Here is a 22,410-nt window from a genome sequence, read left to right as displayed (position 1 = left end):
GGATACGGACAAAAACATGGCAAACCCCTGGATTCCTTTAATGGAATTCCCTTGCAGCAGGCCCCTGCCCCAGCCAACCCTTACCAACCAAATTTTAACCAATGCCTAACCGAAACCTTACAAGTTGTGACGATTTGCTACGAAGTAGGCAAAAACCAAATGGCACCAGCCAATCCGCCAAATGGACAAAATTCCCACCAGGCCCCTGCCCCAAAAGCAGGCGACCCCATGACAGGCATAGCAAGGTCAAATGCAACAGCCCTAAATTAGGGAGGGTTGGCGGGCGATCCGATGCACGCAGCAAAAGAGATAGAAAAAAGCTGCGTGCCAAGAATATATAATTTTCGGGCCAACCCTCTAAATGGTAACATCAAAATCTCCCCAACAACCCAAATTGGCTCAATCACAATCATGGCCATCCAAACAGTAACCAAGAGGGGGTGTCCTGTTAGACCCCACCGCAACACGTGCTCTTCATGAAGAACACGCTTTGTATGATCACTGACTAGTGCTGACAGCGAGCTCCCTTGGCTGTGGTAGGGAACTTCTAGTTGGGGAATTCCTGAGTGCAGTCAATTCCAGTGAGGTTGATTGGTGCTATTGCAAAGTGCTGCTTACAAAGGAACCAGACACGCCAAATTTGTGGGCCAAATTGGTACTCTTGTTGCCGCCGAGACCATATAACACCGGTCTTGAAAGACCTACATTGGCTCCCAGTACGTTTCCGAGCACAATTCAAAGTGTTGGTGCTGACCTTTAAAGCCCTAAACGGCCTCGGTCCAGTATACCTGAAGGAGCGTCTCCACCCCCATCGTTCTACCCGGACACTGAGGTCCAGCACCGAGGGCCTTCTGGCAGTTCCCTCACTGCGAGAAGCCAAGTTACAGGGAACCAGGCAGAGAGCCTTCTCGGTAGTGGCGCCCTCCCTGTGGAACGCCCTCCCACCAGATGTCAGAGAGAACAACAACTACCAGACTTTTAGAAGACATCTGAAGGCAGCCCTGTTTAGGGAAGCTTTTAATGTTTGATGTATCATAGTATTTTAATATTCTTTTGGAAGCCGCCCAGAGTGGCTGGGGAAACCCAGCCAGATGGGCGGGGTATAAATAATAAATTATTATTATTATTATTACTCACCAGTTAGAGGTTCCTTACCCCTGCAGTATATATTTAAAGGGGGGGGGGTAAAAGTGAGTTCTCCTTTGAAATTGGTGCAGGACACAGAATTGCAGCGAGTATAAAATAAAGGAAGGGGGAATTAGCAGCAGAACAAATATAAATTTGCATTATGTGGACCACATCTTTAAAGTATGGCATGAGAAACAACATTGTACATATGAGCAGGAAAGCTCCAAAACCACAAGGTGGTGGTCTCAATGTTCTGTGGCAAGCTGGTCCATCAATCTGAAAAGTTCTTAAATCAGAAGCAGAATTGGAGCGAGTACCGGCAGTGGATTCAGTTCTGTTTCCCCACTGAAAAGGCACAGCAAGTAACCGCAGGAAATCTGTTGCGCATCTCTCTCCACAGCTACACCCAGACAATGTTCCTCTTAATGTTGCATGAGCTCATCTACAAATAAAAATGTAGTAAGGCTGCCATATGGTCTGGCAACATGTAATAAATTAAGATTTGCTTTTGTTCTTTTTTAAGTACAATTTTACAGCTTGAACAATGAAGGAAGATTGAAGAGACCTGTGTTCTGGAAAGCTGGATTTGTGTGAGGGACATATGGACAGTATAAGCTAAACAAACTATAGCTTAGGGCCCCACTCACTTGGGGCCCCCCAAAAAATATAAAGGAAAAAACTGGATGTACATTTCCAAAACAGAAGATAAAAAAATAAAAATAAAACCTACATACAGCACCAGTGTTTTGTGTTGCGTAGGCTCCTATGATGTAAGTAATGGGCCCAGCCTGCTAGCCTGCTCCCTAAAATATCACTGGTTTGCTCATTTCTATATATAGGGTGCCTACATTCTGCATGGACTGGTGGCATGGCAACATGTGCAAATGGCTTTAGATACCTATTAGGTCCATAAATTCCATCTAGCATATATTCAACACAAAAACCAGCAACAATTTGTTGTTGACAAAGGACAGCTGGACATATAAAGGGTCCTATTACCTTCAGTAGCTTAGGGTCTCTTCAAACCTAAATCCGGCCCTGAGCATGGGCCAGCTACAGTATCTCTTGCCTTCAGGCTGTCAACAGTTGCAAAACCCTTTCTCTGGTAAGTCCCATGGAGGTAACACAGTTTATCAGATCTTTATATAATTGATTTAATGAGCCATTCCCCAATACAAGTACCTTATACAGGGTATAAAATTGGGAGCTGCTCCCTGTACAGCGTGCTGCAACACCAATGAGAGGTGCTTAAGGTAAAGGTAAAGGGACCCCTGACCATTAGGTCCAGTCGTGACCGACTCTGGGCTTGTGGCGCTCATCTCCGTACAGCTTCCGGGTCATGTGGCCAGCATGACTAAGCCGCTTCTGGCAAACCAGAACAGCGCATGAAAACGCCGCTTACCTTCCTGCCAGAACGGTACCTATTTATCAGCTTGCACTTTGACATGCTTTTGAACTGCCAGGTTGGCAGGAGCAGGGGCTGAGCAACGGGAGCTCATCCCGTCACGGGGATACGAACCGGCGACCTTCTGATCGGCAAGTCCTAGGCTCTGTGGTTTAACCCACAGCGCCACCCACGTCCCTATGAGAGGTGCTTACTTTGAACCAAATAATAAAGACCTGTTGTACCCTCAAGAAAAAATACTCAAGAGAATCTCTAAAGATCAGCTTGTAAACAGACACATGCGAGGACCAATGACACATTCTCAAACCCTGTGATAATAATTCTAGCAAAAGAACATATAGGTGACCATTTCCACCACAGTCCAATTATAGGAGCAACCAGTGCTTTTTTCTGGGGGGACGCAGGGGGTACGCATACCCCTAAACATTTTTGTGAATCTTTATACTTTTGTCCATTTACTGTATTTATTTTTCCCGATTTGAGCTATAAAATGGTGCTTTTCTTAAGTCAAAATGAGAGTACCCCTAAACATTTTTAAAGAAAAAAAAAGCTATGAGAACAACATCTGAAGGAACTCTAGCTGCAAATCTACAACCTAGAAGGTTTGAAGTTAAACCATTAAAATGGGCCAATATAATGGCTTCTCTGTATTTAGGTATGGATTAAAAAACATTAAGACATATATTCAAGAGTAGACCCAAGCCACACCCTGTGACTGCCATATATGACCCATTGGTTAATGTGTTTAGCTTCTGCAAATCCCTTGTTTTAATTTTCTCTTTAGCTATACAGTGGTACCTCGGGTTAAGTACTTAATTCGTTCTGGAGGTCCGTTCTTAACCTGAAACTGTTCTTAACCTGAAGCACTACTTTAGCTAATGGGGCCTCCTGCTGCTGCCACGCCGCCGGAGCACGATTTCTGTTCTCACCCTGAAGCAAAGTTCTTAAACTGAGGTACCATTTCTGGGTTAGCGAAGTCTGTAACCTGAAGCGTCTGTAACCCGAGGTACCACTGTACATTTAGCTTGCTTCAAATCCACCGACCACAAACAACAGGGAAAGGAAGCAAGGCATTTCTCCCTGTTAACTCTTTTACATGTAGCCAAGAGCCTACCAACTCTCAGTGACTTGGAGGCGGCAGGAGAATGAATTCAGAGCCAATAATTAAGATATATCTGGGCCAAATAAACTTATATATGGATAAACTTATTTATATGTGTAAACTTATTTAGGTAGATATTTATCAAGAAGCCTCCTCTGTACCTGGCTCAGACCTGCCCTTGTGGTGACAGTCTCAAGAAAATATTGGAAATGATTCAGGTATTCCACCTTACCTCTTCCTTCCAAGTCCCTATAGAACTGTTCTCCTTGCTATCACTGAAACACAGAGCTAAACACTTGGTTTCATATCCAATCTCTCAACGGTTATTATAATTCCCTGTTTTGCTGTCTTTGCATCTCATGTCAGATCTCATGAGAAATACCACCACAACTGACCTGGACAGAACAAGCCGGGATTGCCTTTTTTAGGCTAAAGTCTTGTCATTCCTTTCTTTTTTTAAAATTATACTTTTTCTCTTTTACATTCTAGAATATTCACTTAAACACCCTTAAAATATCAATGACTTTCCTCTCTTTCCATGGTTCATTTTGCACAACATAAATCCCTGCATATTTTGTATGGACCATTCGGTAGTCCATTATAACATCCATCAAAACTTATTTACACTGCTGAATTTAACTTAATGCTGCCCACGTTTTCAAATATACAGTTTTCCTCCACATATTCAATAAACATTTGCCAATCTTCTTTAAACGTATGTTCTTCTTATTCTCTTGTTCTATATGTTTGATCCGTAAACTGCTCATATTCCATCAGTTTCAGTTGCCATTCTTCTTTAGTTGGGACTTCGCTCATTTTCCATAAGTCTTGTCATTCTTAAGATCCCATTTTTTAAAATGCCAGGCTTTTCTCAACCCTTTAGCCTTCAGACGGAGGCCTCTGGTAGAAGCCTTTAGGTGCCGTCCTCGCAGAAGATTGCGAGGGACCAGAACACCCCCTTCTATATTTAAGTCACCAATTACTTCCCTGTGAACAAAAACTTCCCACCATAAAATGAGAGGCCCTAGCCATAAATTGGGCCATTCGTTCCCTGCATTATTCTCCATTTAGTTGCTGACCAATGGAGGAAAGATGCAAACCCCCACATTACTTGATGGTATTTGTCAATGCAGCTCTATACTTTTACTATTGCCCATCAGAAAGGCTCATAGCCCCCCGCTCCACTTGTCAAGGATCTTGGGATGACACTTTCCTGGCAGAGAACCAACATGGCCTGATGTCCCTCTTGTGGGAAGGGGTACCTTGGCGTACGCTGCCACCAGATGAGCAGGCTGCCCTAATGTTGTCTCTGCTGAAGTTCCCCTGAGCTGGATGCAAGTTTGGCTGCTGTCCAACAGCAGGGGAGCCGGTTGTTTGACTGGCTGCTACGCCAACCCAGGAACTAGGAAGGAACCCAGCTGCTGCTCAGTACTGAAGAAGGGGCAGGGTTGCCAAAAAAGCGCAGGTGAATGCAAACAGTGGTCAGTGCTGCAGAAAGAAGCAGAGTTAAAGGAAGCAGTAGAGGACAGGTCTAAGGGATCCGGGTGGCACTGTGGTCTAAACCAGTGTTTCCCAACCTTTTTTGGGCAAAGGCACACTTGTTTCATGAAAAAAATCTCGAGGCACACCACCATTACAGCCCCGTGACGTCAGCGCGCAGCGTCACGCCGGGAGGGACATGAATTGCTAGCATATTACATAATCACCTCCTTGAGGGCTGGCTCATCTTCTCCGAAGGCAGAACGGGAGGGAGGGAGGGAACCCCAGGGGTCATCTAGTGACGGCGCCCCAATCGAAAATTTGACTTTATAAAAAAAAAAATCTTTCGATTTTTTTAATTTTTCCCGCGGCACACCAGGCAACATCTCGCGGCACACTAGTGTGCCGCGGAACAGTGGTTGGGAAACACTGGTCTAAACCACTGAGCCTCTTGGGCTGGCTGATTGGAAGGTTGGCGGTTCAAATCTCTGTGACAGAGTGAGCTCCTGTTGCTCTGTTCCAGCTCCTGCCAACCTAGCAGTTCGAAAGCAAGCCAGTGCAAGTAGATAAATAGGTACCACTGTGGCAGGAAGTTAAACGGCGTTTTCGTGCGCTCTGGCTTCCATCATGATGTTCCGTTGCGCCAGAAGCGGTTTAGTAATGCTGTCCACATGAGCCGGAAAGCTGTCTGTGGACGAACGGCGGCTCCCTTGGCCTGAAAGCGAGATGAGCGCCACAACCCCATAGTCACCTTTGACTGGACGTAACCGTCCGGGGTCCTTTACATTTTCCCCCCAAAGGACAGTCACTCACCCAAGCAGAATGGGGAGAAACCGAGAAGGAAGGGAATAAGAGAGTCACTGAGCCAGGAGCAGAAGAGGCAGGCTTGGATGAAAGGAAGCCCAACATAAAATGCAAGAGGAAGGATGGGAAGATTAGAAAGAAGCAAACAGGGCTTAAGCTCCCCTGCTTAGGACCACAAGCAAGGCACTCACCTGTTGCTGGAATTGTAGGAGGCTCCTCCCCATCTTGAGTACATAGGAGGCAGATGGGATACCTACAGAGCCTGTGCAGAAAAGGGACGATGACTGGATGCAACGCCCCCCAGGCAGTTAGTCCAACTTCCCATATGGAGAACATCCTCTGCAACACTTACGGGAAGCTGGATTAACTGCATGTGTTGTGGTAGATGGCCGCTTTTCTGCACAGGCTTTGTCCACGATGGCACTGAATGCTTCGATGTGCCTCTGCTTGCTGACCACTTTGTAACAGCCAACATCTAATGCAGGCATAGGCAAACTTGGCCCTCCGGATGTTTTTTGAGACTACAATTCCCATCATCCCTGACCACTGGTCCTGTTAGCTAGGGATGATGGGATTTGTAGTCCCAAAAAACATCTGGAAGGCCAAGTTTGCCTATGCCTGATATAATGAATTGTCCAATGATGGATTTAAAGAGGTAATTCTACAAGTCATGCAACTGGTTCTAATGCAGGCAATACATTTGAGGAGCTTTCTTGCCAACTTAAATTTCAACCATTCTCTGCCCCTTGGTTTGAAGAAGAGCAGGGAAGGGACTACTGTTGTCCTCCCGATAGACTGCAGCCATCATCACTGACCCATTGGTCATGCTAAAATTGTAGAGTTGGGAGGGAGGGACCGGGAGAGTCATATAGTCCAAACCGTGCAATACAGGAATCTTTTGCCCAAGGTGGGGCTTGAACTGACAACCCTCAGATTAAGAATCTCATGCTCTACCGGCTGAGCTATCCACAGGGCTAATGGAAGTTGGAGTCCAACAACATCTGGGTGGCCCCAACTTCCGCATCCCAATGTACAGATGTAAACACTCCCTTAAAAAAGCCACCGGACCTTTAAGGTGAAATAAATCAGATTAGCAAAGTGGGGGGTTTTGGGGCCAGCAAAGTGTGTAGATGACCTTTTAAGACTGATAAAAAGAGAATTGGGTTAATAAATTTTGGGAAGATTTCCGGCAAGCTGTCATCACTCCGCAGGTGGCAAAATTTGTTAAGGCCACTGTCGCTCCTCTCAGACTTTGCCAGCACGTAGCTTGTCACTCTCTTTAATCTGCTTTACTTGAGGCTGTGATTTTTGCATTTCGTGTTAATGGCCCGTTGGCAGTAATAAACGAACTGCTACTTACTCCCATAATTGTAATTGCACACGTTGACAACTGATTCGGGCATCTTCCTCAAACGAGGCTCCTGCTAATAATGAAAGGTTAGAAAGCGGGGGAGGCCGCTTCACTTTCACCTTCCAACGCTCCTCACTGCTCTCGGCTTTAAGAGTTTCACTTCTGCCATAAAGGAAAGGGCACTTGACCTGCGGCCTCGCTTTATGGGCTTCCCATTTGGGGGGGGGGGAGGAACCACACCTTCCAATGGCCTCCCCAAGAGAGAGGGCGCGCTCTGCTCCCCACCCCCCTGCCATCAAGGCGCATTAAATGCATACTCCGGCGCCGAGGCATTAAAGGGGATTTCCCCGCTTGCACATAATGCACCCCCCGCCCAGCCAATAGCAAAATGATCTTTCCTTTCGCTCCGCGCCCCGACTGCCTCTTTCCTGTGCAGCCTCGCCGAGCGCGCACGGAGCTGCCCGGAACTTCCCGACAGGCTGCCCCTCCCCTCCCTCCCTCCTGCCCCGCTCCGAGGCTGCTTTCTCTCTTCCCCCAGCCAACCCCCGGCTTCCCTGGGCGGGGAATCGCCTCCCTTCCTTCCTTCGCTGTCCCCACCCACCTTTTGCAATGGCAAGCAAGATGGAGGAGCGGGGCGGCTTCGGCGCCCTCCCAGGGCGCTGTTGTTAAAAAAGCGCAGCTGCTCCCCAAAGGCTGCGGCGCCCTTGCTGCCCCCCCCCAGCGCGCCCCGCTGCCCCCCTCTTCCCGGATTGCATCCCTCCCTCCCCACCCTCTCCCCCCATGCGCCCTCCCTCCCCTCCTTCCTGGCAATTGTCTTTGCTTCTCCTCCCCCCTATCCCGCATGCACCCATTGCTTATGCACGCGCTCTCTGGAGAGGCGCTGCCAGAGCTGTGATCCCTCCACGCGCGCGCGCGCGCCTCCATCTATTATTGCGATCCTTTGGCTGCCGCCGGTGCAACCGGATCGATCCATCCACCCATCCAGCTGCCCCTTTCTTTTCTCTCCCCCCCCCCAATTTCCCCCTCCTCTCCCCCTCCCTCCTTGCGCCATCGTCATTGCCAGCGCCGCCGTGTTTCTTGGATGGATTTCTTCTTCCTGGGTGTTTTTGCTGGAAGGTGAAGCCGGAGACCCGGGGCCCCCCGAGGTTTTAGATCTCCTCTTCCTCCTCCTCGACCCCCCAGCTCCTGTCAGCGATCCAGGCCGAGAAGGGAGCGAGGAGCCCGGTCAGCGTGGCGGTGGCAGCGCGCTCGGGTCCGGAGGAGCTACCGACCGCGTCTCGCAGCCATGAGCGGCTCCACCGCCGCCTCCTCCACCAGCGGCAACGCGGCCGGCGAAGGGGCGGAGGACGCCGCCAAGGATTCCGCGGACATCGCGGCTTTCTTCCGATCGGGTGAGCGCTCCGCTTGGCCGGAGGGGAAAGGCGGTCTGGCGTTGGGGAGGAGAGGGTTGGCCTTTCCAAGGAGTTTGGAGAAGGAAGCGAGGGGGAAATCTCGGTCGTTCCGATTTTCCGGTGGTTTTGTGCGCTCTGGAGTGTCGCTGCTTTCTGTGCCCAAGAGCTAAAAAAAAAAAGGGGGGGGGGAGGTATCAATCCTTGCCTCGGCAAGCCTCATATTTTTGCAGGATTTCTATGGCCGTGCGTTGAAAAAGGCCAAGTGTTCCCGGACCAGCCATATGTATCGCTGTATGCGTTTTACAGGGTCTCTTTAATATTGGGTCGATGAATCTGGCTGTCAACTCCAAAGCCCCATAGAGATTCTCTTTTAGCCAGTTGGGGTACCTTATCGCGCCCCATTCTTCAGAGCCGCCTCACCTCCTTGAAAGACTAGATTTCCCCTCCTTGATAAAGTCAATAGACTACAGAAGGCCAAGACTATCTGTGGACTGGAGCATGTGTCTGGGTGTCAGAATCCACAGCCTTTGTCACTGTTTCTAGACAGCTGCTGTAACCAAGGAATGGCAACCCAGCCGAATCCCCATCTTTCCCTTCCTCCATGGGGGGGGGGGAAACGAGCATTTGTTTTCTTGTCTAGCTTTTGGCTCCAGCTCTGGGTGTGTGTTTATTTCTATTAAAATGAAAAGCTTCTCTCTCCATCTCTGCCTGCCTGCCTTTGCAAGTCTGGGAAGAGCAGGGTGTAAATAATCTACAGAGAGGCTAAGATAGAGTTGGCTTTGTTTGTCCGTTTTTTTTCCTTTCTGGGGAGCGAACATTTTTATTTTTATTTTTAATACAAATCTGGCCTAAGGAGCGGACAGTTGATTGTCTTTGTGCATTGATTTTGGTAGATGGTCGGATTTCGGGGTGGGGGGCTTTTGGCAGAGGAAGACATGCATCTTGCATAGTTAAGCTGTAAGGGAAATACTTTGACACAAGGCAGGTGCTGGGAGCCTCTCCTTACATGGTCACTCCAGCTGTTGTCCAAACCTCCTTGTATCCTGTTACCCTAGGGTGGTAAAACTTTTATTATTATTATTATTCTCGCTGTTGAGTGCTTGAGATGGGGTAATGGCTGCAGCTGGGAAACAGAATGGATAAGGCGCAGAAGGCAGGCGATTCCTCCAAAACAGACCTTTCCCAGAAACCCTACAAGTGCAGAAAGGTAACCTGTACATTAATGATGCCTGCCCTGTGTGTGAAACTGCCATGTTGCAAGGCTCCCAGTGAATCCATTGCTTATGGCCACAGGGACTGTGGATTTGTATAAGACAGTAAGGGGTGGGAAAGGAGTAGTTAGCTGGGCCTGTACATATGTGTCTGGGCTTGCAGCTGAACTGAGAACCGCTTTCTCCCCTTGGAAAATGGGGTGGGGGGAAAGGGTGGTTGTTGGGCCATATATGCAAGTCACAGACATCCCTTTGCTTCTGGAGCAAACGTACCCGGTTATGACAAATCCAAGCCAAAGCAACGGAGTCTCTGTGAATTCAGGTGGGGAGGGATATCTCTGGAAGGAGGGAGGGAAAAGGCATGGGGTTGTCCCAACCAATGCCTGCCTGCTGTTTGGGGGGGGGCAGGGGGAGGAGGCTGAAGGGGAAGCCCAGCAGAAAGGCCCCCTGTAACGGCTTGCCTGTCAGACTTCTCCTGAACACTGCTTTAGACAGAAGCTCTTGCTTTGGGTTTTCCTCCCTCCTGCCAGAATTTGTTTGGTTCCTCCTCCTCCTCTGCTGCTGATATGCCACTCATCATCATCATCCTTCCAAGGAGGGGGGGAGAGGGGAAGATAGGGCAGCAGGCTTCTTCGCTTGCTTCATCTGGATGCCTTTAAAAGGACCGAGCCTAGGAAGTGGGGATAGGTTGGGGGGGGGGGGAGAGAGAAAGAGAAGAAATGCAGACTCATCTCTGGAGAACCGAAGGGGCGTCTGAGTTAGGTAGGTATTTTGCCTCTATTAGTGAAGGAGTAAACCACGATTGCTTGGAATAAGTGTTCGTTTGCTAGCGTTTGCCCTATTTGACGGAGAACTGGGGCAGTGGCGGGGGGGGGAGGCATATGGAGAAGGGAAGGATGAAAACTGTCAGTCGTTGGGTCTCCTCTTTATTCTCCTCCTCCCCACTCCCCGAGTTGGTTATAGTCAGGGAACTTGTATACAAGGGTGATCACAAGCTTCTCGGCTCACAGTCCCTTAATCTGGGCCAGATATGATCCGTGAGGGTGGTGGCTGTGTGGACAGGTGGCTGCTTTTCTCGTGAGCTCTGTTGTTGTTGTTGTATGAAATGGGCTCCCAGGATAGACTGCATGGATCATGTTCCTCAGGAACCCATAATCCCTGTTGGACATCACTGCCGTGGTTAGATTGTCTCGCAGCGCTGAGTTGCAGGGAGACCCATTCATTCTGCACGGCTTCAAGGGTGAGTGTTTTGCTTTCCTGGGCATTTCTGTCATCACAGGAATTGGTGAGTTGCTGCCTAGGTACACTAACCATCCCAATTGAGGTTGCTTTCCTCTAGGTTTGAGCTGTGCTGCGTGACAAAGATGTTCTGGTGTGTGCCCGTTGCGAGACATAAGTGAATTTTTTACTGTTGAAAAGACTTTCTGCATTGGGGTTATGTCAGAGCGTTCTGGCTTCTCTTCAAGACAGGCTTTCAAATTCGTCGGCAAAATTTACTGGCCTTCATACCTGTCTATAGATTCGCAGTTTTGGGCTGCAATCCTGTATCCACTGTCCTGGGGATAAGACTGTTGAATTCAGCTGGATTTGAAACCTGACAAAGGCAACATATGATTTCCCTTCCCTGGGCTACCTTGAGTTGATTCTTCTTGCCTCAGAGAAGTGACTACAGTATTTGCAAACCTTGTACAGAATGTGTTATGCCACGGTGGTTCTGCTTCAGGTTTTACCTGATTTCTGATTCACCTGTATTGCTACCCACTTTGAGCCATTCTGCAGTGAAAGCATCTCTGAGAATATTGGTAGTGAGAAGACTGGGAGAATTGGAAAGGCGGTTAAACAATAAACACAGGAGCTAATCATTGACAAATCCTTCTCTTTAGAATCCACTTAGATCAGGCATGCAGAGACACACACCGCTTGGGCTGTGTGTTAGATTTAATCCCACCTAAATCATTAAAAAAATAATAATTAAGAAGACCTGATTTGGCTTTCTTTGTGTCAATTAGCCACTGACTTTGGGAAATTGGGAAAGGCATTCAAATAAATGCACATCTCTGTAGGAAAGTCCTGGTGTTATGGGTAATAATAGACAATGAATGGGGTGGAAAGTGCAGCAATAGGAAACGGGGGGGGGGGGACTGGGAAGAACAGGGATGGGTGGATGGAATACCATTATGGTGTTTCAAGCATGCAAGTAGAAATTTGGGCGGGCACCATGACTGGTCTTCCAGGACCGGCAAAGAGGGAGGGGGCTTTGATTTTGGAATGGTGCAGCTGCTATGGAAGAGTATCTGAGTCATTGGGATGGGTGAACTTTTTATGGCGTGGAATGTATTAACTGTGGACTGCTGGTTGCTTCCATTGGACAAACAAATCAAAATAGGTCCTCGGAGCTTCAATGCTGAGGCCTGTAGGTGCTGTTGAATAGCTTGAGGACCTATTAAGATAAAGCCTGAAATGGAATATGGAGGGGCTGGGATGCTGTGCAATGGCTGGTTTGGTGCAGTTAATAGTGGTACATCTCTCCCATGATGTGGGAAGTGGGGAGAATCCAAAAAAGCAACTAAAACCATGCTTTAAAAAATAAAAAAAAATCAGATGGCTGTGTTGCATATTGGAGGTAGGAATGCCTCGTTTCGCCTATAATATAGGAATGACCTTTTTATTTAGCCTTAAAATGTTGGTCTCTTGAGCTATAGGAACTACAGACTTTGTGTCCAAACTATATGAGATGCTCTCTGATTAGATTTCCATAAATTTTCTGGGGAAGGTGGAAAATCCTCAAAATTGGATACTTGGGGAGAAGGGGTTTCCGACTTCCTTTGCCCCCTACCCAGTCTGTCTCCAGGGTTAGAAACTCAGCTATATAAGCTGGGTGCCAAATGGGTTGCAGTCGCTAAAACAGAATGCCTAGTTGCCGTTTTGGGGCCAGCTGGCTCGAAAGTTGTCTTTTTCAGTTCAACTTTTGGGTTCCTGAAATTCATGCCGATCGTGCAAATAAAATATAATGGATAGAATTCCACAGGGTGTGTTGCTAGTGTGTGAAAACAGTCAAGGTCCAAGGATTTGCAGGCAAGCACCTCCAGATGGCGTAGACGTCAGGCGCCATCCTTGCGCCCGGGCATCTTCACTTGGTCACAAACGGCCAATAAAGGTAAAGGGACCCCTGACCATTAGGTCCAGTCGTGACCGACTCTGGGGTTGCGGTGCTCATCTCGCTTTATTGGCCGAGGGAGCCGGCTTACAACTTCCGGGTCATGTGGCCAGCATGACTAAGCCGCTTCTGGCGAACCAGAGCAGCGTACGGAAACGCCGTTTACCTTCCCTCCAGAGCGGTACCTATTTATCTACTTGCACTTTGACGTGTTTTTGAACTGCTATGTTGGCAGGAGCAGGGACCGAGCAATGGGAGCTCACCCCATCGCGGGGATTCGATCCACCGACCTTCTGATCGGCAAATCCTAGGCTCTGTGGTTTAACCCACAGCGCCACCTGCGTCCCTCAAATGGCCAATAGACAGGTGCAAAATGTGCCTGGCGAATTTCAAGCATGTTTTGCCGTCTGTGGGAAGCATGTGTGATTTTCGCAGCTGGGCAAATAGCAGATTTGGCATTGTGGAGGTGCAGAATTTATTGATCAGGATAGTGGCATAAGTGGAAAAGGGATAGCTCCCCTTCTTCCCAGTGCCACAGCCCCGGTCCAGCGTGGCTGCTTTGTATAGATCAGAGCTCTGATCTCAGTTCATCTCCCTTAGCTTTCCGGTAGTAGGCTGTGGTACCTCAAAAGGAAAGAAGCACTTGAAAGCAATGCCATGTTTCCCGTTTTCTTGGAAAGGGTAGACGTATTTCTCAGCATGCTGTAGCTTGGGTGGAAATGTTTCCTTAATGCTTGAAATAACAGGCACAGTAACACTTTATGCCCATTCCAATACGCACACTTTGAACGGATGTTGTTGCGCTTGTGGGCTTAATACTTTGGCATGCGCGCCGTTTCCTTATTTTTATTGGCAGAGATCAATATTGGTAGCACGATACTGCCCTCCATATTAAAAAGGCGGCGCGAGGGCCTTTCATGCGTTGACTTTCCGAGCCTCATATACACTGCTGTGATGTAAGCGGGACCAGGAGAAGCGAAGACTTCCTGTGCTCTCGTTCTCTCTCGTTCCCTGCAATTATATAACTGGGCCCACTCGGTTTGATGTGCAGTATAGCACTTCGTGGTCTACATTTTTTAAATGCTTCCTAAAAATAGAGGGAGGGATGACTTTGAAACAAACTAGATCGAGGAAGTTGTGTAACGCTAAGAGTTCTTTTGCTATTTCAGTGGGTAATTTGAACTACTTTGAAAGCAGGGTTTTCTCCCTCTTGGGGGCCACATTCTCTTGCGGGGTAATCTATTTGGGGCCGCATGCTGGCTGCGGTCAGGGCTGCTCCCATTTCTCTCCCCCATTTCTTTCCCTTTTCTTCCCCAACCCTTTTGGTTGCATGCAGAAGGTCAGAGGTTTGAACTGAGAGTTTGTGGAGAGCTTTGTCCTTCAGTCCATTTCAGTTTTGCTTCCTTTCCACCCTCCTTGTTTCCCTCTAGTTTTCCTCACCTGCATGGAAACAGGCCATTTTAATGGAATTAGTATATTTTTAAAATACACTTTTGAAATACACAGAGCATTTCAAATCTTGTTTGGATTCTTGATTCCTGGATATAAAGTAAATATTTGCCCGGACACTTTCTAAGCCACTAGCAATCAAACTTCCTACATTCAGATAACATCAACTTGTCTCAAATAAATGCTGCATATTGCTAAGAATTCTAGCATGCCCAGTTGGGTTCAGGAATAACACCAGACCATGGTGCTATGTGAACAAGCAATCAAAAAACCCTGGGCTCCTCTTCTCAGGCATGGTAATGATTCCCTATCCCGTTTCCTGTAAAAAAACCAGCTATAAGTAAGTCAGAAATTAAATCGCTATAACAAATGGGGGGGGGGGAACGCTATGTAAAAATCACAGAGATTTATTTATTTTTTGCTCTCTGGCACCATTTGGTGTTGCATGTTTGTAGCACATTCAAAACGTTGTGTGGGGTTTTTTTTAGAAATATATATAACTAATGTAACTGAGTCCCTGGTTTTAAGGCAAAACACAGTTTTCTGTTTCATCCAACCCAGCAACCCACAGTTTGTACTTCTGCAAGCCATAGTCTGCTAGTTTGGATAAAGTATGGTTTGCCTCCTGGTGTGTGAAACCAAGGCTTCTTGACTGCTTATTCACAGAACACAAAACCATGGTTTGACATTGCACCAGAGTTTTTTGGTCTCACCGTCTTTCTCTCCTAGTCTTAAGGTGGGGCATGGCAGGAGCACAGCTTCTCATTTTTATGGCTTGATATCTTTTCAGATAAGAGAGAGAGACTACCAACAGACAGAAAAGTAAGAATAGAGAGAGGAGAAGGGCAAAAATGTATGGCAAAAACGGTCCAATCTTTCAGGCTGGGGTTAAACGTGGATCTAGGAAAGTTTAGATATTTATTACATTTGTATACCACCCTTCCTTAGACAGTCTCAGGGCAGTTCACAACAAAATAAATCACAAAATGAATAATAAAAATAAGAGCAAAACACACCCCAACCGACACATTTAAAAGGGCTTAGAATGTTGTTCAGCCAAATACCTGGTTGAAGAGGAACGTTTTCACCTGGCGCCTAAAAATATAAATAATGAAGGTGCCAGGTGAGCCTCCCTGAGGAGAACATTCCACAAATGGGGAGCCACCACAGAAAAGGCCCGTTCTCGTGTTGCCACCTTCTGGACCTCACGGAGGAGGTGCATGAAGAAGGGCCTCAGAAGATGATCTGAGAGTCCAGGTAGGTTCATATGGAAAGAGGCGGTCCTTGCGATATTGCAGTCCTGAGCCGTTTAAAGCTTTATAGACCAAAACCAGCACTTTGAACTGGGCCCAGAAACTAATTGGTAGTCAGTGCAGTCGGACCAGGATCGGTGTAATATGCTCAAACCATCTTGCTCTGGTGAGCAACCTGGCCGCTGAATTCTGCAGTAACTGAAGTTTCCACACTGTCTTCCGAGGCAGCCCTACGTATAACGTGTTGCAGTAATCTAACCTTAAGGTTACCAGAGCATAGACTACAACAGTTAGGCTATCTCTCTTCAGATAGGGGTGTAGCTGGGCCACTGGCCAAAGCTGATGGAAGGCACTCCAGGCCACTGAGGCCACCTGAGGCTTAAGTGACAGCAAAGGATCCAGGATTATCCCCAAGCTATGAACCTGCTCCTTTAGAGGAAGGATAACCCATTAAGAGCACACAATCTCTCACCCATCCAGTCTGGTTCTGAGATGTAGAATAGCAGAGTCTGGGACGATTCCTACGGAGAGAGATGGTCCTTGAGGAATAATAATAATAATAATAATTTATTATGTATACCCTGCCCATCTGGCTGGGTTTCCATCCACTCTGGGTGGCTTCCAACAGAACATTAAAATACAATAGTCTATTAAACATTAAAAGCTTCCCTAAACAGGGCTGTCTTCAGATGTCTTCTAAAAGTCTGGTAGTTGTTTTTCTCTTTGACATCTGGTGGGAGGGCGTTCCACAGAGCGGGCGCCACTACCAAAAAGGCCCTCTGCCTGGTTCCCTGTAACTTGGCTTCTTGCAGTGAGGGAACTGCCAGAAGGCCCTGGACCTGTGTCCAGGCAGAATTGCGGCCCTGAGCCATTTAAGACTTTATAGGTCAAAACCAGCACGTTGAATTGGGTCCGGAAACTAATTGGCAGCCGGTGCAGCTGAAGACTGCTACTCAAGATAAAGACAACATTTGTCTGAAGTTGCTTGTTGCAGGCGAAGTTCGGTGGTTCTGTGCAAAGCTATATATGCTTCTTGGATCATTCCCAGTCTTCCAAATGAGTAAGCTTCTGAGAAACATTGGGATTCCCTGAAACATAACTTTGAAAGCCACTGCTTGTGAATGGAGCCAACATGCCTTCTGATTAAGGAAGGAAAACCTTTGGTTATTTCCCCAGGACATCAGTTCTTTTGCCAGATACTGGCATTCTTTTTTGCTGTTTCAGAAACTGTTCTTTTTTGTTCACCCTTCATTTTTCATCATGGTTATCATCATCATCATTTTTAATTTGTATACCATCTTTCTATCTTACAGCAGTTTACAAGCTGAAGAAACAAAAAATGTACATCTTGCAACAATCTAATGCAATACAAAAATGTGAGAGTAAAACATAACTTTAAAATAGGCAACCAACAACAAAAAAGTAACATTCAACAATCCTTAGAATAGTATGAAATAATAATATCAACATATAAAAGTTAAACAGAAATCCACTCAACAGTTACAATTAATAATATCTAAACTATGGTCAATAAAACAACGGCAAGCCACAGTACATAAAACAATACAATACACATTGAGAAGCAGAGACTAGAGGGTAGACTAAGGCAGGTGGAAGGAGGCCTTGCCTGATGGAGTCTCTTCCCTCATGATTCTTTTTTTTGGGGGGGGGAACATAACGACTTCCTTCCTCAATATAACCTTTTGTCCGCAATTCTGCACTTTGTCCTGCTCACCATGAGATGCAGCTATTACTGTTAATATTACAGTGGTATCTCGGGTTACATACGCTTCAGGTTACAGACTCCGCTAACCTAGAAATAGTACCTTGGGTTAAGAACTTTGCTTCAGGATGAGAACAGAAATCGTGCCCTGGTGGTGCGGCGGCAGTGGGAGGCCCCATTAGCTAAAGTGTTACCTCAGGTTAAGAACAGTTTCAGGTTTAAGAACGGACCTCCAGAACAAATTAAGTTCTTAACCAGAGGTACCACTGTATGATTAGTTAATAATAGTTTATTAACTGTCCTCCACCCTAACTTCCAAGGGTGGGTTGCAACAATTTAAAGAATACAACACAAAAAATGGTTTAAAACAAATTCGTTCTGGAGGTCCGTTCTTAACCTGAAACTGTTCTTAACCTGAAGCACCACTTTAGCTAATGGGGCCTCCCACTGCTGCCGCACCGCCGGAGCACGATTTCAGTTCTCATTCTGAAGCAAAGTTCTTAACCCGAGGTACTATTTCTGGGTTAGCAGAGTCTGTAACCTGAAGCATATGTAACCTGAAGCGTATGTAACCAGAGGTACCACTGTACAATCACAAGAATAGGGTGGGTTCTAAACATTTATAGTTCAGGAGTCTTTGGGTAAAGAAGTGTGTGTGTCACTCTCATGTCACTTCCCTTTTTTATTCTAATCACTGACATCCAGTTTTGTTTTGTTTTCTTCAGTTTATATGGTTGCGTCCTGCCTTTTAGAAATTCCCCACAAAGCAGCATTCTAGCATTCTTTGATTAAGCTCCCCTTTGATTTCTCATTAGGTTTCAGTTTTGACTGTGGCTCTTTTCTTGTTAAGGCAAAGATCTCGTGTTCCACCTCCTTTTTTCTCTGGCCTCTTCCTGTGCTTGGAATGGTTGTTCTGAACATATTTTACCGTATTTAAAAATGATGTTTCCAATTTATCCAAATTGAATCTTTTTGAACATGTCACCCTTGATACTGCTAAGAAATTAAAATTACCAGGATGTCATAGATCCACTCTGCCACCAAATTCCACTGTTGAATATTAATACAGTACATCATTTTGCAATCTGCTGATTTATTCCCTTCTAAACTACAAATGGAATTTTCTACTTGGGCCAACAAAGCAGAAATTGACCTGCCCCAATATGAAATGCAACCAACGTGTTATCTGCAGTTCACTATGATATTCCAGTCCTTGCAACCCCTCTGAGCTTTTGAGCCTTTTTGGAGATAAAGGGTGGGCTTTTTAGTCACAGGACAACTTGGCACTTGGTTACATGAATTCTAAGGGATGCGGGTGGCGCTGTGGGTTAAACCACAGAGCCTAGGACTTGCCGATCAGAAGGTCGGTTGTTCGAATCCCCGCGACGGGGTGAGCTCCTGTTGCTCAGTTCCAGCTCCTGCCAACCTAGCAGTTCGAAAGCATGTCAAAGTGCAAGTAGATAAATAGGTACCGCTCCAGTGGGAAGGTAAACGGTGTTTCCGTTCACTGTTTTGGTTCGCCAGAAACGGCTTAGTCATGCTGGCCGCATGACCTGGAAACTGTACGCTGGCTCCCTCAGCCAATAAAGCGAGATGAGCGCCGCAACCCCAGAGTCGTCCGCGACTGGACCTAATGGTCAGGGGTCCCTTTACCTTACTTGAATTCTAGAAGACATTTCAAAATCAGGAAATCCTGAGAAGGTTAGAGTAGGGTGCCATATTTAGCAAAATGTCATGCTATAGTTCTTTCTAGCACATTATAACTAAAGGCTGCAGGTGGGTGAATAATGCTGGAATCTTTCTTGAATGTGCAGGGAATTTTTTTTGTATATCGAGGGACATTCTGCAGGGATGTGGTAAGTGCAACCAAAAACGATAATTCTCAAGAAAGAAGTGTCCACGAAATGTCACACTCGTTCAAACAAATTGGGGATTTCTAGTAAATGGTAAGAAACCAAAACTGCTGTTGAACAAGTCTTGAGAGATTTGAGGTGGTGGAGCAATTATTTTGATCTCTCGCAGCTTCATGAACCATGGTTTATGTAGTGGGGGACAAGCATCAGACCAAGTGCTTCTCCCATGATCCCCCACCTCACGCTCTGGAACTTTATTCCTGACTTTTATTAACCCAGGGTTGCTGTTACTATCTGATCTGTGAACTATTGCTTAATCTTGGGTAGCAAACCAGGATGTCAGCCGATACACGAGTGAAGGGGAAGAGCACTTGAACCCAAAACTTGTTCCTAGCTTCAGGAACAGCACTTGAGCGTTTTGTCAATGCAGACAAAACACATACTGGGGAACTAACTGGTTTGTGAAGCTGGGAAGGGTCACCCAGACCATACCAACATGTGATTTTGTAAGAAAACTCTGGAAAGAATTGGGATGCGGCTGTGTTAGACTAACTGTGAAGGCAGCCCCAAGTGTACCACCCTAAACTATGGAGGAAGGGTAGAACAAAAAAGCAGTGTCATTAATCTAGAGTGTAAATAAGGTCACTGGGCACCTTGTAATTTTACTTTTCCAATTCTTGAAGTGAGGAGAAGCTGCCATCTTGTGGGATTCCTGTCCTCCAAGGCTAGACCCAGAATGTCGCCTGAATGGGCTCTTGGAGCTCTTTGTGGCAAAAGGGATGGGTTGGGAGAGGAGCTATGGAAAAGCATAGCCTACTTTTTATGAGGCCAGTCATGTGACCGTTACATCACCATGTGGAGTTTTGAGCCTAGGCATGTGGCTGTTGCATCACAAGAGGAGTGGGTGGGGCTACAGCAGGTTGAGTTTTTCAGCCATCTTTCTCTAGCCTAGTGAAGACTTGGTCGCTTGCTTACATTGAGGTGAAGTACCCCCATGGGATTCACCACTCCAGCAAAGGACCAGGGCTACTGTTGACCTGATACTCAGGTAAGGCGCCAAGGAACAATGTACTTCAATGAGGGGCACATGCTTTTCAGGCTCAATTGTGGACATCTCTGTTTAAAGGCATTCTGGAAGTGGGAATGGGCAGAATCTGCTCCTGAAGCCTTGGAGAGCTGCTGTCATTCAGAGTAAGGTAGTACTAGATTAGGTGGGTCAGCTGCTTGCACGCTTGGTTTGCAGTCGTCTTACGCAGCCAGAGAATGTGAGTATTGCATAGTTTATTTCTAACCTCTCTTTCTTCTTCAAGGAAAAGCTTGGATATCTTTTTGAAATAATTCTAAATGGTTCTTCATCCCAACCGATTCCCTCAGTGGTGAACAATAATAACTATTCAATAGAAGCAAAATGTGATTCATCATAAAACAATAAAAGCTAAAAGGCAGCAGCAAAAAACAAGCACTGTGTGCAAGACAAATGGAGCCCCTTTAAAATGCCCGAGTAAGCAAGCAAATCTTAACCTGGCATCTAAAATATTGTAATATTTTTGCCAGTTGAGCCTCCCATGGGAGAGTTTGTTCTAGAGTTGAGGTTCCATCTCGGGAAAGGCCCTCTCCTTGTTGGGAACGTATTGCAGTTCAGCAAGCGATGGAACCTGGGGAAAGGCCTTAGCTGAACATCTTAATGCGTGAGCAGGACAAACGAACTATATGGATCCCAAGCTGTTTAGGACATTAAAGCAAAGGATCAACACTTTGAATTGTGCCTGGAAGCAGATTGGCACCCAGCGTAATTCTTTGAGAATTGGGGTTATACACCTCCATCTATGCACAGAAACATTTGGATGGACTGAAGCTTTTAAGCCATCTTCAAGGGCAGCCCCAAGCATAATCCATTACAGTAGTCCAACTGGGTGGGCACCAGAGTATGGCTCACCATAGTTTAGCAATCCCTACCCAGGAATTATAAGCATACACAACTGTTCAGTTCTGTCAGTGGCTGTTGGTTACAATTGTCCCAAACAAATACCGTACTTTTCTGTCTATAAGACGAGGTTTTTTTCTTCAAAAATCATGTTAAAAATTGGGGGTAGTCTTATACATGGGTAGTGCATTGTGGGGATGTGGGATTGGTGGCTGCAACGAGTCGGAGAATGTTATTGGTGGCTACGTCAATGCGCTGGTGTTGATTGGCTGTCGTTGTGACAATTGGGCAGTCGATTTGCTGCTTTTTTTGGCGAGGGGACAGGGGATAGGTGGCTTTTGCAATGCCGGCAGCGGCGGATTAATGAACATATGCATTTCCCCCCAAATAAATAGGTTACCTAAATAGCCTTGGTGCATTTCTGTGGATGGTGTTGCGCAGTTAAAAATAAATGTAATTGAAGCTTTTTTGTGGCCATTCGAGTGTGCCAAGTACAGTGGTACCTCAGGTTAAGTACTTAATTTGTTCCGGAGGTCCGTTCCTAACCTGAAACTGTTCTTAACCTGAAGCACCACTTTAGCTAATGGGGCCTCTTGCTGCTGCCGCGCTGCCGCTGCACGATTTCTGTTATCATCCTGAAGCATTCTTAACCCGAGGTACTATTTCTGGGTTAGTGGAGTCTGTAACCTGAAGCGTATGTAACCTGAGGTACCACTGTACACGCAAGGCACCGAGGCAAATGGCTAATTAATTAGCCGGCCTCCTGTTGCTGAAAGCTACTCCCTTCTGGCGGGCAGGGAGCGTTTGCAAAGTCCTGCACGCAAGGTTCGGGCAGACGCGACAACACATCTCCCGATCCATCTGGGAAGCGTGCACTTTTCCCTGTTTTTAACGATGATCCCTAATTAGCGCCTTTTCCCCAGCCCCGGGGAGGAGGAGGGGAGCAGGAGGCACGTTTGGACACGCAGGTAGAAGTCTCCCGCGTGCAGCACTCGGCAGGGTTTTTGAGAGGGTTGCCTTGCAATGCTTTTACAGTCCCAGTGAGTCCGAGGCTGGACCGAGACAGGAGGGCGAAAAGGAGGGCGAAGCAACGGTGGCGAAGCGAGAGGCTCAAAGTGTGGGCTGCAAAGACCCCTTGGCAACCACGGTGGGTAAATCTCAACAACTTTGGGGAATCGCC

At 46.8% G+C, this 22,410-nt stretch overlaps 1 protein-coding gene across 4 annotated transcripts in view; it reads left to right on the top strand.

The window, feature by feature from the left end:
• Positions 1 to 8,055: 8,055 nt before the first annotated feature.
• Positions 8,056 to 22,410, top strand: part of TRIO (trio Rho guanine nucleotide exchange factor) — a 281,042-nt gene continuing 266,687 nt past the window's right edge. Inside the window, exon 1 of one of the 4 annotated variants that reach the window (XM_082234109.1) lies at positions 8,056 to 8,660. In XM_082234109.1, the coding sequence (XP_082090235.1) occupies positions 8,555 to 8,660 (106 nt within the window). In that variant the 5' untranslated portion in view covers positions 8,056 to 8,554. Of the gene's footprint in view, positions 8,661 to 10,575; positions 10,634 to 22,410 lie in introns of those variants that run through there. The other 3 variants (XM_082234108.1, XM_082234103.1, XM_082234106.1) reach the window with 3 other exon arrangements.

Source organism: Podarcis vaucheri (genome assembly GCF_965113315.1).
Source record: "Podarcis vaucheri genome assembly, chromosome: 8".
In the NCBI taxonomy this organism is placed as follows: domain Eukaryota; kingdom Metazoa; phylum Chordata; class Lepidosauria; order Squamata; family Lacertidae; genus Podarcis; species Podarcis vaucheri.
This window is presented reverse-complemented; position numbering and strand designations above follow the sequence as displayed.